The sequence below is a fragment of the Perissodus microlepis genome, chromosome 18 (genome assembly GCF_051167445.1).
Source record: "Perissodus microlepis isolate ML-2025 ecotype Zambia chromosome 18, ASM5116744v1, whole genome shotgun sequence".
Lineage (NCBI taxonomy): Eukaryota > Metazoa > Chordata > Actinopteri > Cichliformes > Cichlidae > Perissodus > Perissodus microlepis.
This window is the reverse complement of record NC_140478.1, coordinates 13,525,334-13,542,549: the sequence shown is the minus strand read 5'-3', so window position 1 is coordinate 13,542,549 and position 17,216 is coordinate 13,525,334. Positions and strand designations below refer to the sequence as shown.

The following is a 17,216-nucleotide window of genomic DNA, read 5'->3' as shown; positions in this document are numbered from 1 at the left end:
TAGTCTGTTCTCTGTTGCCTCTCTGTTATATGGTTATGTTTTGTTTTGTTTTTAAAGTTAAACATCTCTGCATTTTCCTTCTGCAGGTTTTGTATGTTTAGTAAAAGACTTCCTTTGCAAATCCTAGAAATTCAGCCCTGGGCAGATTCTGCTTTTAAGAAGGCTGCTTTTATCCCTTGAATGAACTCCATCATGGCTCAATGGGCATTGTCAGCTTAAACAAATTATGATTTTTTTGTATACCCTCTAATGTAAACAACAGGATGTGGATTGGCCATGTGCATCCTGCGTTAGGGCATTTTGACTTTGTGTCCTGTCACCACCAGTTTAAAAACATAGATTGGGGCAAATTCTTCAGAAACTTGATAAATCACAATGCTTTGGAGATGAATAAATGGTATGCACTGTGACTTCCAAGCATGATGGCTTCATTAACTGAAATATCACATCTGTCTTACACTTGTTTTACCAGAAGGGGGAAGCATATTGGGTGCATAGTACTGAGGACCTCCTGAACAAATACTAAAAAATAAAGTATAAGATATAGTAGTCTTCATATCTAAATATATCTGGGCTGAGAGATGCATTGTGAGGGCACTTCTGCTACCAAGTTAACGTTTGCATAATTGAATAAAGCTTAAGCTTGATATTGACCTGAACCACTACCAGGTGAAGAAAAAAAAATCCCCCCTTCCTTCCCTCTTATTTTGCACGGACAATGAAAACCTATCTAGTGTTGATTAAGCGCCTTCTCTTAAATGGGTATCAACTTGCAGGATTAAAATGTAAGACACTGAGGTGTGAGAACGATACAGTGTTGCAGTATGCGGGGTGGCTAAGTGTTGACGGGAGGGGGACTAATGCAGCATAAAAACAGCAAAGTCTGCAGTCATTAATATGCAAATATGCAAATGACAGGGTAATTAAGATTGGGCGTTTGTCAGTGGCTCTTTGATTGCTAATGAATTCCAATCTGCAAGAAAGGGGGAGGGGATGATGAGCTAAAAATTAGGAAAAAGAACAGGATGACATTGTGCTCCTCTCTCTTTCTTACAAAAATAAGGAAACGAGTGCAGCATGAAGGCTTTTACCAAACATTGCAGTTTTTTTTTTTAGCTTGCGTCAGATACTAAAAAGGCCGTCGCAGTTGAAAACATGAAAGATACCTCTCACTAGAAACGCTGGCGCTAAAAATCAGTTTCAGCACGAGCAAACATCTCAGAAAAATGGGGAGGGGAGCGTGTGCCAACGACAATTAACCATTCACGCCGTCGGTGAGCTGTCAGCATGGCAGGCTTGAGCCACCGCAGGAAGGTAGAATGATTTCTGCTCATTAAGAGTGATGGGGCTGACCCCTGTTGAGAGATGCTCAGGTATCTTGGTGGGGGATGTGCACTGCCAGCATGGTGTGTGTCACAAACAGTGTTATTTTGGCAAATGGGGACCTGCAGTTCACACACGAGCACACACACACACACTGCTGTTATTGCTGTTTCAGTGGTCCCCTGACACTTGTACGTCTTCCTCTCTGTGGCATGTGAAATGAGAGGACGTATATGTGAAATAAAAACAAATTAGAAGAGAATAATAGTGTAAGACAGCTGCTCAAAATGTGTAATGACTTCATCAAAATGCTACCACTTTATATATTTCAGTCGGCTACAGCTATGATGCTGTGTCACACAAAAAAATCCCACTAAAAATCTGGATGAATCTTCTGTCAGTGAATCTAATCAGCAGTGTGATGTTCGGTTTTTGGTTTTTTTTGTGTGTGTGTTTTACTAAATACTTTCCCAAATTCTTGAAACAGGATTACAAGTACAAGAGCTCAAGCTAATCTATTTGAAATGGTGTGTTAGCAGCTGATCAGAGTTTTGCTCTGTTTGCTGCATGAAAGACTGTGTTTGTGTGTGTGTTAGGAGAGGGGGGGGGGGGGGGGGGGCTGTATTTTTTACAGGAAACAGGAAACCAGAAGTCATAACAGGATGCCCCAGGTTTTGATACTGTACCTGATGCGTGGGTGGCTGCATGGGGGTAACCCATTTACAAAGCCTTAGAGCCTGTGACTAGAAGAAGAAAGGGCCCAGGAAAGAGTAGGTGGTGAGGAGGGTATACACTTTGGGGTTAGGAAAATGGAGTTCCACTCTAAATATAGCCCTTTTTTTCTTTCTTGCACCATACCGTACAACTTTAACGTCGCATTTCCTCAATTCCCTTTGTCCTACTTATAAAAGGCAACAGACCAAAGAACGTTTGATGTTTGGCACAGAGCAGCGATACGATCACTTCCATGCGAATACGTGCACCAACTTTCCCCAGGTGTATTGTAGGAGCTTTGCACTGAATCTGTGACATGAAACTGGTTTTGTCACAATGAGGTTGATGTGCTCACACTGACTGAGCGCTCATGCTACAAAAAAAGCTAGAACTGGGTTTATGCCCTTTCTGCATTTACCCATCTAAGTGCATGTGTCTTTAACAAAGCAGTTCTGTGCGTGGATGGTCATTTCCTTTGGGCAAGTAAACAATTTGGTTGTAATTTTTGGGGTTTTTTTTGCAACACTGAAAAGAAATATTAGGTCTACTGAAAACCTCATGTTGCCTTGACTGTGTATTTAAAAGACAGCAACATAACCAGTCCCATGGATAATCACATACAGGTGTGTGCTTGAGTTGCATGCGTGCAGGGCATTGTGTGTGTGTGTGTGTGTGTGTGTGTGAGAGAGAGAGAGACCACAAAGTGGATGGATGAGTTTTCTCGTAAAGGCCAGCACAGATGTTACTTGGGTTTTTTTTTTTTTATTTCCCCCTCAAACCGGTTGAGGTTTTCTCTAGAAAGTCGCAAAACAAGTTGTGTTTACATACCCACCAAGGTACAACTGATGAAAAACACCAGCCAGGCTATTTTAGTGAGTTAGACACTGGCCCATGCTATCAACTTGTAATTTCTGTTTGACAAAAGGAAGTAGCCATGCCATTCCTTTTCCCCTGCAACTTCTGAACTCGACATGCAGGAACATTTTAGTTAGTTAGTTTTTTATATATCACTGAAAATTAAGTAAAACTATCATACCTTAAAATTTTTTAAATATTCTCATAGGTATCATAAGGTAATCTGTATACACAATAGCTTGTGCACATTACTGTACATATGCACGTGCTTTTTCTCACTTCCTGCGCTATAACACCTTTACCCAAGCTGACGTTGACAATGCTATTTTATATTTAATGTTTTCACGCATATGTGATAACTGCAATTAATTAATGGCAAGGTCACCCCGCAGCTTAGCGTCTTAGGCCACGAATTCAAACAGCATGGCCAATTAAGACAAACTTTATTATATTCTCACCCATGTTTACCTTTAGTGAGGATGGACTCCCTCAACTGTTTGACACTCGGGATCATTTTTCGTAGCTCGGGCGCTATTTGAGAACAAAATTAAAATGCAGGAAAGCCCATAGGCAAAATGAGACAGCCCCTGAAGTCGATATTGAAACATATTTGGACGGCCCACATGCCAATCAAAACTTCCTCGCATCCTATTGGTCCTCCCTCCGATATTATCGTTCCATCTTCTGCTCGTCTAGTCTGTTAGGCTTTCCGCTGTCCCCATCCGCCAGTACACATAGACCCCCTCCAAATTGGTCCTCAGATCCTTTTCTGTTTCGTTCGCAGCTACGAAAAGGTGACATTTTGCGGTGTGTACGACCAACGCTGCATCAGTACACAACAACGCTACTGAAGCATGCTTGGCTCGATTTTTTTTTCCTTTTTAGCTGAAATCGGACACCGCTGATGTTATAGCGTCAGTGTCCTCCCGCAGGCTGCGCTGCGGAGTGATATTCCATTGGAACCGACAATGTGGAGGGTGTTAAAATGTCTACTTGGAAAATGAAATGGTTACAGTTTCTTTAACACTGAAGAAACCGAGTAACACAAGAGTTATGGTTCGTGGGACACACGTGTGTTCAGCTTCGTGACAAAAACGACAGCGAGTCGAGGCGACAGAGGAGCGCTTCATATTCTCTTTCCTCATCTTCATCAAGCCACAGTCCGGACCACGGGGAAAGGATCCTATCCCTAACTTTGTTTTTTTCCTCCTCTTTTTGTACTCCAGCCGCTAATTTCTCCGTGTTGGATGTCACATTGTTAAATTCAGGTAAATGCGTGCTAATATACATTCATAACAAGCAAATGCATTTCAAACAGAAGCGGTTCCTCACGTTGTTAGCGGAGTAATAACCAAGTTTTTAGCGCATCGTTGAAGTTGTGCTGTTAGTGCCACAGCCGGGAAAAGCGGGGTCCTGGATTTTTCGGCCCGAGCGAACTTGCACTGTTATTAGTAAGTGCCGGGGGCTTGTGTGGGCTGAAAAAGACTTCTTTGTTCACTTCAAATAGCTATAACGTTAACGCACATTAGCATATGACCAGACTGAGTGAGCTCCTCCGGGATTTTGTTGTATGTACTGGTAGTGTGAGGTGTTTACGGACGCGAACATTCGCCGTGAAGCGTTAACGCAGACAGGCGGTGTTGGCTGCTTTTCTCTACTTGTGGGAAATGCTAAACATTTCCAGCGCTTAGTGAAATGAATTTTATACATTTATTTTAAGTTTTATTAATTTATCCGGGGGCACTTATATAAACCACAAAACTACGTATGTAAAAACACCCCAGTAAAAAAAAAGTATTACTTGGGTATTATTCATCCCCCCTTCAGCCTCTCAACCGTTAACCACAGCAAAGAAGCAGCGATAAGGTCGCCAAACGCTTTAGTTTCTCTTCCCCGCTTATGGTTAACCCCCCGATATTATTTTATAGCGTTTTTACATTACTTATTGTTTTATTTAAGTTTTTACCATTCATCTGAAACTTTAGGAAAGGGGGGGGGGCAAGTCTTTGTGTGCATCAGTGTCTCATTCTGCTGCTCGACGTCAGGGCAGGCAACAGGTTTTTAAGTCCTTTTAAACGGCCCGCAGGATTTTTAACCGAGCGATGAGCCGCCGATGGCTCTCTTGTGAAGCCAGGTTTCACCACTTGCATTGCTATTTCTGCCGTAAAACTTTTTTTCTTGACACCTAAATGGGCAGGCCAAAGGTGGGGGTGCTCAAGACAAGCGTATGCAACTTCCATTTGTTAGGAGGGGCTGAGCACTTATCCCCCATTTTGACCTCAGCTCACTGAGAGAAAATGCTAGATTATATACTGTCAACGCATTGTTCCTGAACCCACAGTTTCTCCCTACTGGTAAGTCATAATGCTGTTGTGTCAGTTTTTATCCGGCCTTTCACCATTGTTAGATTTAGTGTGCATCTTCTCTTGACTTCGGGGTAATGTAGGTTTTATTGGCTTTATTGTTAATATCTATTGTTGACAAAGTACTAGGGTAACTCGCAGTATTTCCAAGTCTGCTGTAATGGATATGACAGTGGTATTCAAATTACTGATATTTTAATGGGTTGGGCAGTGCAGTTGTAGTTGCCATGCATAACTAAAATTAACTGGCTTTCCCCTTTTCTGGTGTGTAGTGTTTAGAATAAAAGCCAATCTTCAGTCGTGGCATTGAAATGTTTTTGTTGGGGTTTTTTTGAAAAAAGATCAATCATAATGAAAAATATATTACAAATTATATTAAAGGCCGGCAAGTGTACATCCCACCCTAGCCTTATTGTTGTTGTTGTTGTCTTTTGTTGCTAATTTTAGTATTTACTTATCCTATTGCTGTCTTCACTCAGTGCACTATGAAAATAACCGAAACATACAGGTTTATTGCTAAATAAAAGAAACGAAAAACATTTTGAGGCACACCAAGGAGGTCTTGGCATCTCTCTGAAGGAAAATCACCAGTACTGTGATTAAAATATAGATATGTATTTTTAATTTTAATAACTTAAAAAAATTAGGTTTATTTTTTATAATCCAGGGGAAGGAAAAACAACAGAAAAATGCACTTTCTGTTAAGTAAGGTGGTATCAACTCTTACTTTAGATGAACACCATTGGTGATTATGTGCCTAGTCACCCCCCACAGCCCATTTTAAACCAGGAAAAACCCTGACATGTAACACTCCCAGTAGATTGTAGACATAAGGACAGCCTCCCAGTGGTCGTCATTTGAAAATTCCTGAAGTTTATTCAGTATTACACTGTGCAGATATTTCAGTGTTCTGTTTGCAGTATGTACTTTTAACATAACCTGTTATTAGTGTTGGCAAATAAGGACCCAAAATTCTACTGTTGCTGGGACTAATAAATTAATTACGGCTTGTTTAATTTTACAAAATATCTTCAGGTTGCTTTTAGGTACAAATGGGTACGTTGGTACAAAATATTTTAAAGTGGCAAGTTTTAAAACTTGAAAATGTCTTTATGTCAGAGTCATACTGCCGCCAATCGTTTTTAAAGATTGCTAAAGGCTTGTTATTTGTGTTTGTTGTAGCCATACTTTACTTTTGCTTACCGCTAATGATCTCTGAGTCAACTCTGAATTTAATCAACATCTCTGACGCAAAATCAAGATGTGATTTCCTCCAGGTGGCATTTCTTCTTCTTCTTCTTCTTCTTCTATTTTTCTTTCTTCTTTTTGTTTGTGACTTTGTCCACAGTGTGTAGAAATGATACTTCTCAAGGTGTTTTTCCCACTCAGACTGCATTTGCTTTGATATAGGCTGGTACTGTTTAGGACTCCAAAATAGTGTGTTACCACTTTGTAAATTTTAGTGAAAACAAAACTTAAAACATGTTGGGTTTTGAGGTGGGAGGGAGGAGTTTGAGTTTAGTGCCTGACTGACAACAAGTGCACTGTGGCCTGTGGCCAACCATGGTCACTCATGTTAGATGTGGCCTACCAAGTTGAGATTTTCATAACTTGGTCAGTATCTCGCCTGCTTTGTGGCATTTGAATGGTAAAAATATAGAGCAGATGAATTTGCAGCTTATGTATATCTACCGTTGCACTATACTGTTTAATTGACTTCCCTCAGTGCTTTTACGATGCCTGCATTACTACAGTGCGAGAAATCTATTTCATATGGACATTGTAGTGCAGATCCATATATCTGAATTTTTGTGATGTTACTTTATTTTTTTAGAGAGAGAAAAAGAGGTTTTGATCAGCCTCAGCCATTTTTACACACACACACACACACACACAAACACAAACATCATTTCTGCTGATTGAGATTACATTTTATTTAAAATCCTAACATTTTTTTTGTATCTGTATGTCTCAGCTTTTTAATTGGGGAATAACACGTCATCCTAACCATTAGGAGTGATGAATGGCACGGTGAAAATGACACCGTATTTATACAGGTGAACGAGCTAAATGATCACATTTCCTGGAAATATGAGCTGAGTGTAATAAGCAGTAAATATTTTTGTCTGGTTACTATATTCATATAAGTAACGTTTTTATAATTGGACCATTTCGCCTCCATTTTTGGATTAGATATTGCAGAAAGCACCAGTTGTCAGAACAGTTAACCATCTAACAAAGAGGCAAAATAAACTTACACGCTCCTTACCTTTGCTTGTAGTCGCTTGCTGAGACTGAAAAGCCCAAGTGAAGATCAGCAGCAGAGAATGGCTGCAGTGGAAACAGACAAGGAGCTCAGCGACTTGCTGGATTTTACCGCGGTAAGATTTCTCCAGAGATTGCTTGAACTTGTTGAGTGAGCATCTCATACAATTCATCATATTCTCACAGATGGCAGATTTTAACTTTCATAACAGATTTTGAACAGTTGTCAAGTAGATTGAAGTATGTATGGCATTCATGTTTGAGCAGGAATTGAAGGACTGCAGCGGGTACATGAGCAGGTTTTATATGAGACTCTTGTTGTCTGTTTAATTTGTGGTGTTAGTCAGGCAAAGCTGCATTGTGGAGATTGCTTTATGCCTGTCATACCTGCTGGTTAAACAGGATAAGATAAAGGATAGGGTAGTATAAATTATTGCCTAACTATCCTTCCCACAAATGAGGAGGGAAAGTCTTACACTGAATTCCAGTGGTTTGTTTACAGTGTTGTTCCTCTCTTTCAGATGTTTGAGCTTCCGGTTTCAAATGGCAAAAACCGGCCAACAACTCTCAACAGCCCTAAATTTGGAGGTTCAGGTAAGAAAGAAATCTTTTAGACATTTGTTTTATCTCTGAGCCTTATGTTTCAGGTCAAATTTCCTTTAAAGACATAATGATATAAATGCCAATACTGAACAACTGATACCCTTCTCATCTTTTCTCTCAGCTAAAGGTAGTGAGAAATATTGGGGTTTTTTTTGTTATTATGCACTGTAGTAGTTCCTGACAGTAATCTGAACCAGTGAGGGGCTTCTTCCAGTTTCAGTATCCGACCTTCGCACACTCTTTGTGTTTTGAATTAAAATAGAATAGGAGACAGTTCCTTCTCACCTTTGCTTCTTCTAAACGGTTTTTCGATCAGACTTTTTGAGAGAACTTCAGGAACAATTGTCATCTTATTTTACATTATGCAGAACAAACATCATCTCCCTTACACTTCCTCATCCTCACCTTCTCAGCTGTTGCCATTCAGTCACTTAAGGACAAAGGCAGAGGGTGGGGGTGGTGGAAGCAGCCCAATTAATCTCCTGTGCTTAGTCTGTGAAAAAGTGTATTCCCTTGTCCTGCAATCTTGCACCCTACTTTTCTTCTCCACATAACTCATTTTCACCTAGATCTATTATCTGTCCCAATCAGCAACCCCACCAGGCGGACACTTGCAGTCAACATTAAGACGCATGTGTTGCTTGCAGTGTAAAAAAGAGCCTCAGAGATGCCTATGACATTGCTTTGAACATTTATCTGTATGTGTATTTCCTACAGTAGGCCTGCCTGGGATATACTTCATCAAGTTGATTGATAAGGAACAGCAGTTGTCATTCAGTATGAGTGGGCAAACAATCAGTGTCATAGATGGAGCTAAGGCAGTTGTTAACTTGTGGGCCAGAACTAAAGAGGAGATATAACAGGATTCATTTTCATTATCCCCTGACATTAGTTTGTTTTTACTTTTGCTTTGCTTCACTCTTAAAAGCCTAGCAAAACCAGCGTATCAACAAGGTTGCACATCAGTGTTGGCTTAAAAGCAGATACAGCAAGGTGACAAACTTTAGCAATTTAAAGACGGGATTTCAAGTTGATCATAGTGATTCTTGGCATGACAAAAACAGGGTTAAATCAATATCCTTTGCTTACACTGGTTGAACTTGTGAGACGCTATCAAAGGGTTACTGATGTATATCTGGGGCACAGTGTTATGTTCTTTCTGCTGTTAAATCATATGATCTATACTGTTCTTGTTGTTGTTGTTAGGTAGTTAGCTTAGTGTGGCATCAAATTTAGAAGAAAGAGGGAAACATTGTTCCAAAGTTTAAAAGTACACATTTGAAAGCTTAAAAATTTGATCAAATCTTGTCAGTCTAAGAGAGTGTGACTTCTGGAGAAATTGGCTGTGTGTGTGTGTGTGTGTGTGTGTGTGTGTTTTATTTTTTTTCTTCTTCTTCTTTGTACGATGAAATGACTTCCTGAAATCGTGTCATGTCAGTGATGTTACGAGTTCTGCCACCATCAGCCTAGCCACAGAGACCTATACTAAACCGACCATGTTTCTGCAACAGGCCAAAATACTGTTGCGCAGATTGATTGTTTCCTCTAATCAGGAAATGAGACACATTCTTTGTTGTTGTTTGTGTATCTCAGTGTGTTAAAAGATCCTTGCATTTCATTTTTAGAATGAAAGCTTTATTTCCTACATTGTTTTCTTTTTTCTTTTTTTTTATGTAGTACTAAATTGTACTGTTTTCTGACTTTTGGGGATTAGGGATGGGTACCAAAACCTAGTAGTAAACAGGCAGCAGTGCTAAACAATTTTTCTTCTCTGTACTGGAGAAATCATGGCGTATGCTATTCCTAATTCAGAAGAAAGCTGTTCTGCGCAAAGAGCAGTGGCAGCACTGGGTACCAAACACACAAGTTCAGCAAGTAAAACGTTCAGTGGGGGACATGAACAGTCTATGGAAACATGGTCTAAATGCATCATATACAGGGATGAGGAATGCATGGTTTTCATCTGCCTGGCTCTTAGTTCATCTCTCAGTGACCCATGTATGTAGTGTTTGGTTTCATGGCTTAATGATTAACAGAAGGCAGCTGATTGGGTGTTTCTGAATTCGGTCTGATATAATCATGTCATCACTTGTCATTCTGATAGCCACGGTTTCGTTTTCAGAGCACTTAGAGCTTAAGCAGATTCAGTGATAAGATCCATGATTTGTACAGTTGAGATAAGAAAATAAAACTCCAAAACAAAAAAGGTACTGGTAAAACACCCAGCCAATAAGCAGTATCATTAGTAGTAGTGCTGTTTAAAACTTAACAGTACAACTAAATATGATTTCTTTTGCAACCCAGCTTACTCAGACTGTTCTTTTGTGTGGAGCAGCTGCTGTTTGTTTTCTTTATGGAGTTCGTTAGATGCCTTTTCCCCCCCAGTCTGATTTAGGTTTGGGGTATGTGGAAGTTTAACATGTGGGGCTGTGGGGAGCCTCCCTTTTTAGATGCTTCAACACTGATAATGTGTCTGCTATGGTCTTATGTCCGTTAAAGCCCTTTCACTCATTTTTTTTTCTCAGTGCACTTTCATTTTTTTGGTTGCTGGAAACTGAGAATCCTAAAATATATTTTTAAACTTTGGAGAGAAATGCAGAAGAGAAGGAGGTAAAAAAAATTTGCATGAAATGTTTCATTTTTCAAACGTGTTCGTGATTCTCAGATACTGAAAGTCACAAGTTAAATCCATCCATCTGCCAGTACATTTTCTTACCCACTTATCCAACTTGGAGGCTATTCCAGGTGCCACAGAGTGGGAAGCAGATTTGATCTTTAACATTTTAATCCCTGGCACATATTGCTGTTAAAATTGTTTAAAAAAACCCCAAAACATCACCTGGTTTCAGAAGACATTTTAATGTTATCAAAGCACTATATGGTAGTGGGATAGGGTGGATTGTGTTGTGTTTGAGAAGTTGTCGGTGGCTCACAGCTTAAAAACAGTCAGAGCTTTGCTATTGTACATTGTTCAGTATTTCATTAACAGTGTTCACTCTCTTGAGATTTATCTGACATCATGCTTTGTGTCTGTGTGACTCACTTTGCCGAGGGAAGGAAGAAGTTGTGTAGACAAATGGCGCACTCAGTTATAGGTGCCTGGGGCAGTGTTCCTGTAAAAACGAAGACATGTCTGCAAGTTTGGTCAATGTATGTGCCTGGGTTTTGCTCATGAAGCCTATGACTCAGGCTGGCTGTCTGTTTCCAGTGTCTTTCTTCCTGTGTAATTATAGACTAGCCATGCTTAAAGGGGCGTTGCATGCTGGGAGGAGAAGTGCATTGGGGTTCTCCAGAGACTTTGTCTGATGTTACTCACCCTTCTCTTCGTTTTCTCTTTCCAGTTGTGGTAATTTGTCTGAATAGCGCGCTACTCATTATTTTCTCACGATTGTAGCACTTCAAATGGCGTTAGCGGAAATGTGGTCTGTAGAGAGCTATATAATTTTGTCCTTTTTTTTTTTTTAATTCGTAGCCACACAATTGCTCAAAATCCTGTGGATGTTTATGTATGATGAGGTTTCTTGCAGTGTTGGCAGTTTGATCATTTTTATCTGTTAAAGCACTCTAAATTTTCCTATAGAGCTGGATGAGCATAATTTCCGAAAAGGAGGATGTAGATGAGTAACACATTACAAAAAAATGATTTGTCAGAAACATGAAAGCGCTGTTGGAGGTAGTGAGGAGGAGAATAGAAATACATCCAGTATGTGCTTTTGTCAGAGAGAGGGTCACATTCTGTGGTTTTTACATATTTAAACAGGGTTATGACTGTTGAATTCCTTTAAATATAGAGTAAGTACACAGATTTATCTGTCCATATGAAATGACACAAGAATCCCGCATGAAAACAAGATGATATACATTTGAGAAAATAACCAGACATCACAGTTTTTCTGAATCAGATTAATTTCATTCATTTTTATTGCATTGATAGTAAAATTCTTTTGAAATGGTAGTAGTTCATTATAATAAGTAATGTCACTATTTGAATTACTTCATCAAAGCAGTGCAACAGATTTGATTACTTTTTAAATAACTTCTCTAAAATGTTTAATTGGGGGACTGATTCTGGTTTTTAGTAAGTTATATTAACTTGCATAATTAAATTATGTAATGCCCTGTAAATATCAGGTCACAAACCTTTTACTTACTATATAGTGGCAAAAATCAGGACAGGTGTGTGTTTTGCATAATATGCTGAGGTTGGAGAAAACCATTGGGAAGCAGCAGCGTGGCAGGAACAAAAATCAAGCTGTTTTGAAAAGGTAGCATTTCTTCTTCTTTTCTTTTCTTTTTCTTTTTTTTTTTTTTAATAAAAAAGGTGCATTTATTTACGTTTTAATTTATTGATTTTTTTTTCATTGATTTTTTTTTTTTTTTTTTTTTACTTTTGACTCTTGACATCATCACCTGATGCTGTTAAATTTGCTTTTACCATCAATTACAACATGTGTTAATCCCAGTAAGTGCCTAGAAGGACAGCTACCTTACACAGGTCTTCTAAAATGACAGGATTTCTAGAGGTTTCTGAAAATCAAACCCCATGAGAGGTTTTAGTTATCTTGCTAGAAGGTCTTCTAGCACAGTCTAAACCACAGTTTCTCCACATGGATTTTGTTGAACATATGGTCACATGATCCTAAATGTTTGTGGGGTTTTGTTTTGTTTTTGCTGCAGAGATGTGTAGAAATATTAGTATGTACGTTACATAGAGAGAGTGTGAAATGAGCGTTGCCTCCTGTTTAGTTGCAGCATTTATGGACAAACATGGCAACAGTGACAGTGTAAATTAGGGATGCACCGATACCGATACTGGTATCGGGTATCGGCCTCGATACCACATTTTCTAAAGTACTCGTACTCGTTAAAAGTCCCCCGATACCGGGGACCGATACCGCGGTCTGAGACCTGTCTATGTTTGAGCGGCATGTAAGGGGTTAATCACAGGCCCCGAGTGCCCGCCCCCAGGCCCCGGCTGCAGCTCAGAGCGGGGAGAAGGGGAGGCGAGACAAGTCAGCCGTGTGGAACTATTTCAAAGTGAACGAAGACGCAAAAACAAAGGTGGACTGCAAATTGTGCTCAGCGAAATTGTCCAGAGGAGGCTCAAAAGGTAGCGCATTTAACACAAGCAATTTAATCAAGCACCAAAAACACGACAACGAGTACAAAGAGTTTACCCACGCTTATTTACCCATGCTTATTAGCACAGAGGAGCATAGCTGATGCTATAGCAGTGGGACAGAAAATAGTTGGGCATTTTAAACATTCCGCCTTAGCCTACTCCCGCCTCGAGGACATTCAGGGACAGCTCAACCAGCCAATAAAGAGACTGCAGCAGGACGTACCGACGCGCTGGAACAGCACGTATTACATGCTCCAGTCCCCCACTGACTATCTCACCGCTCACCAATGGGCTCTTATGGAGACGACTGTTGCCATCCTCGCCCCCTTTGAGGAACCAACTAAAAAAGTGAGCAGCTACGACGCACTAGCCTCTGATGTAATCCCAGCTGTGACTGTGCTAGTGAGACTTCTAAACAGAGAAACAGACGAACAAATTTAAAATAAAATTTTGTTTTTTATAATTATTTATTCTGTAATATGTTGCATACAACATGCTTTTCATTTTAAATAAATGTTCTTAATTCCAAACTAGTCCCTTGTTTGTTTGTTTTTTGTTAAATTATAGGACTAAAGCTGTTACCTGTAAATTTAAATCATGTTTTTATTAAGTACTCTGTATCGGTATCGGCGAGTACTGAAATGCAAGTACTCGTACTCGTACTCGTTTCCAAAAAAGTGGTATCGGTGCATCCCTAGTGTAAATTAATACTTTCAAAAGCACAGCACTAATTAACCTCACCCGTCACAACGCGGTGGGGTTGATTAGAGCCTTAACAATAACAAAAACATGAAATATACATCGAGCTAAATTGGATATCAAAGTTTGATGAAAGTGTAAACAAATTAAAAAGAACATAACGTCATGAACGTCATTACAGCAGCTAAAAATTAAAAGTTAAACACAACTTATAACATGTAGCTTAATTAAAACACAGTTATATATAGTTGATGAAATGCAATTTGACAAAGCAAATGTAAAATGTCAACTTGCACAAATAGCTGAATAAGTGGCTGAGTATATTCACAGTCCAGGAAATCTGTTTTCAAAATCAGTTCGCAGCTGTTCTTTGTCTGCCAAGCAGTTTTTAGGTTAACAAAATAAGCTGAACCTCTGAGATACACAATGGTCCAGTGAATTTTATTTAAATTGTGTCACTATCAATCACTCTTTTGCCTAAATTAGTAAGAGTAGGAAAGCATGGACAACACATTAAAGTAGTTTTGTTTTTTTGTTAAAGCAATGCGGCAGTGTGGAAAAACAGACCACTTGGTAAATAATACCATCGAAAAAAAATAAAGATTGTAGATTGACCATTACAAATCAGGTTTCTCTTTCTTCTACCTTGCTATTTCTATTCCTGTCGAAGAAGAGTAGGTGCCACGTATTAATGTCCTGCTAATTAGCGAGATAGGTGTGGTGCGTGATTCTGAATGTGCAGTATTCATGTCGATCGGTCAAATAAAGCAGCTGAAATACTCCACTGCTCTGTAAAGCCACATTTCATTCTAATATGCTGAATCCGTGAAGTGGAAATTTGATTCTTTAAATAGTTGCAGTGTATTTATTTCATTTTTAAAAAATATTTTCAGAAATGCACTTGTTATCCACAACAGTGTAAAATAGAAAACACTGAATTGAAGCCTTTTCTTCTCTATTGTGGACACTGATGATTTACAGCAATAGTAATTCTTTTACACATTTTCTTTATCATCTTTGATTGACATGAAGAGTGACAGCCAGCCATAGAGAGGGGACAAGACATTTTCTCCTTCATCTCCTATTCTGCTGCTGCTGTTTGTATAGATCACAGTTGTCACAGCAATCTAGCAGCTCTCGGCAAAGTGGACCCATCACTCTGCCGTACTGCTGATCCTGTCATGATTCTAGCCCCCCTCTCCCCCCTCCGCTTTTTAATTAGACAACAAAACAAAAATATGAATATTCATAGACCTGTGCTTCATTAATATGCACAATTATGTAAATCAGTACGCAATTAAGCTTCAGCTTCCCCCCCCCAGAGATGCCGTGTTGCGGTACGAGAGGAGATTGAGAGCAAGGGGACAGGCAGGAATTTCTGCTTCACCAATCCTTAAAATCACCCCTTTCAAACACATTCACCTCTTTGAACGCTGAGGTGCTCCGGCCAGGGATGACTTGTGCAATTTGTGCAAGATTGAGACCTTGAGTCTGTGTTAAGACGAAGGTGTAGGCCAAGTGGGTGAGAATAGATGAGCTATGAATGACTGTTGCCATGGAAAATGTAAAAGAGTGGAGTGGGAGAATGAAGAATGTCGAAGATGATTCTGGGAGCCTCACACTGGGTGTTAATTATTCAAACTTCCTACAGCTCATATCCACGCTATGTGACAGCACTGTCACTATGCTGTCTCTGTGTGAGCTGCGAAGTGAAGCTCCTCGGCGGAGGTTACTTTGAGCTGCCTGAAAAACTTGTATCAAAGCAAGTTCGCCAGTTAGACATTTCTTTGCAAAGTGACACTGTAAACCTGTGACAAGAATTTAGTGGCTAATAGCTAACCCAGTGCTTTGTCTTGCAGGTATAGATGAGAGGAATGGGTCCAGTCCCTGGGGAACAGGGGAACAAAACAGTCCATCTTTCAACCAGGGAAGGGTATGGCTCATTTTCACTTATTGCATTAAGAAAAAAAAAAAAAACCCTTAATGTTACAGCCCAGGTTCCTGCCGTTCTCAATAATGTGAACAGCCTAAATTAAGTGAATTTAAACGATGTCAGAACTGATCTGTAAAGTCCAGCATGGTGTTACATATTAATTCTGAAGCTTTTTATGACTTTTTTCACACCTTATAAAAGGTCAGTACAACAGTACTGGAGTACTCTACAGTGCTGTAGAACTGTATTCAGGGTTTCTAGCAGTGAAGCTGTTAAGCTTGAGAGTAGCAGTAGACTCATAAGCTGCATCAGCTTTTATCTGAGATTGAAAAAATAAACAAAAATTCTCAAATCTTTAGGCCCAGCAAGGGGTCTTTCTTAGGCCCATGAGCTGGGAGCTTGAAATACTTTCGCAGAATACTCTACTTTTATCTGCAGGAGTTTATTTTCTTATATGGTAGCTTTGGTCTTTATTTATTTGTGTTTCTATTCCTAATACCTTTTGTTTTCTTTCCCTCAGGGTTATGGAGAAGAAGGCCTTTACAGTGAACAAGAGGCCATGGCTTCTGCTCCCATATTTGAATCAGGGATCGTTGGTAAGGACTTGTTAACTAAACTGAATAAGGCATTGAAGCGTGGACACCACAACTTTCACATTGTCCATTTTACAAACCAAAGACAGTCGGGGAAGTGTGAGGCAAATGTTGATGATCATGATGATGATAATAATCGTACTTAATTATGGAAGAACACTGACTGGAAAAACACAAGTTTATATGAATGGGTAGTGTGACTGAATCAGAACGAGGAGTTGTTTGGGGGACAGAGCAGCTATTCTTAGGTTGGACACTAACATATCAGTTTAAGGCAAAAGGTTTTTAATGGATGAAGTGTGAGTAGGGTAGTGGGGAGGATGTGGAGGAAGGGTTTGTTTGTGTGTTCAGTGTGGGAGGGGTGCGGAGTGTAAAGGGCACCCATGCACAAACAAGGCTGTCCCTTGGGATTACATTGGCCTATAGCTCCCCTCTGTTAACTGGCAAAGGAGGGGGGTGTTTGTGAGCACAATTGCCCCCGAAGCATTTATAATGGGCCAATTTGTCTTTTTTCTTTTTGCTGTCCGCGGCCATAAATACCGCAAGTCTTCATATATACTCACATACAAATAGAGAAAAGGGGATAGACAGTGTGTAATTTAACGTAAAAATACCCTCTACATTTTTAGAACCTTAACCTGATTTCATGTAATTTCCCCTCAACAGGGAAGGCAGAACGAGGACCATACTCGTCACTTGGAATGCAGGTAAATAAATTTGAATGGTGCTTTATCCCCATTCGCTGA

At 39.7% G+C, this 17,216-nt stretch overlaps 1 protein-coding gene across 5 annotated transcripts in view; it reads left to right on the top strand.

Annotated features, from left to right (window-relative positions):
- The first annotated feature begins 3,590 nt into the window (after nucleotides 1-3,590).
- The window catches only part of tcf3a (transcription factor 3a), a 28,159-nt gene continuing 14,533 nt past the window's right edge, over nucleotides 3,591-17,216 (top strand). The window contains exons 1-6 of one of the 5 annotated variants that reach the window (XM_084911895.1): nucleotides 3,591-4,160; nucleotides 7,537-7,636; nucleotides 8,042-8,114; nucleotides 15,804-15,877; nucleotides 16,398-16,473; nucleotides 17,137-17,177. In XM_084911895.1, the coding sequence (XP_084768021.1) occupies nucleotides 7,583-7,636; nucleotides 8,042-8,114; nucleotides 15,804-15,877; nucleotides 16,398-16,473; nucleotides 17,137-17,177 (318 nt within the window). In that variant the 5' untranslated portion in view covers nucleotides 3,591-4,160; nucleotides 7,537-7,582. The other 4 variants (XM_084911891.1, XM_084911893.1, XM_084911892.1 and 1 more) reach the window with 4 other exon arrangements.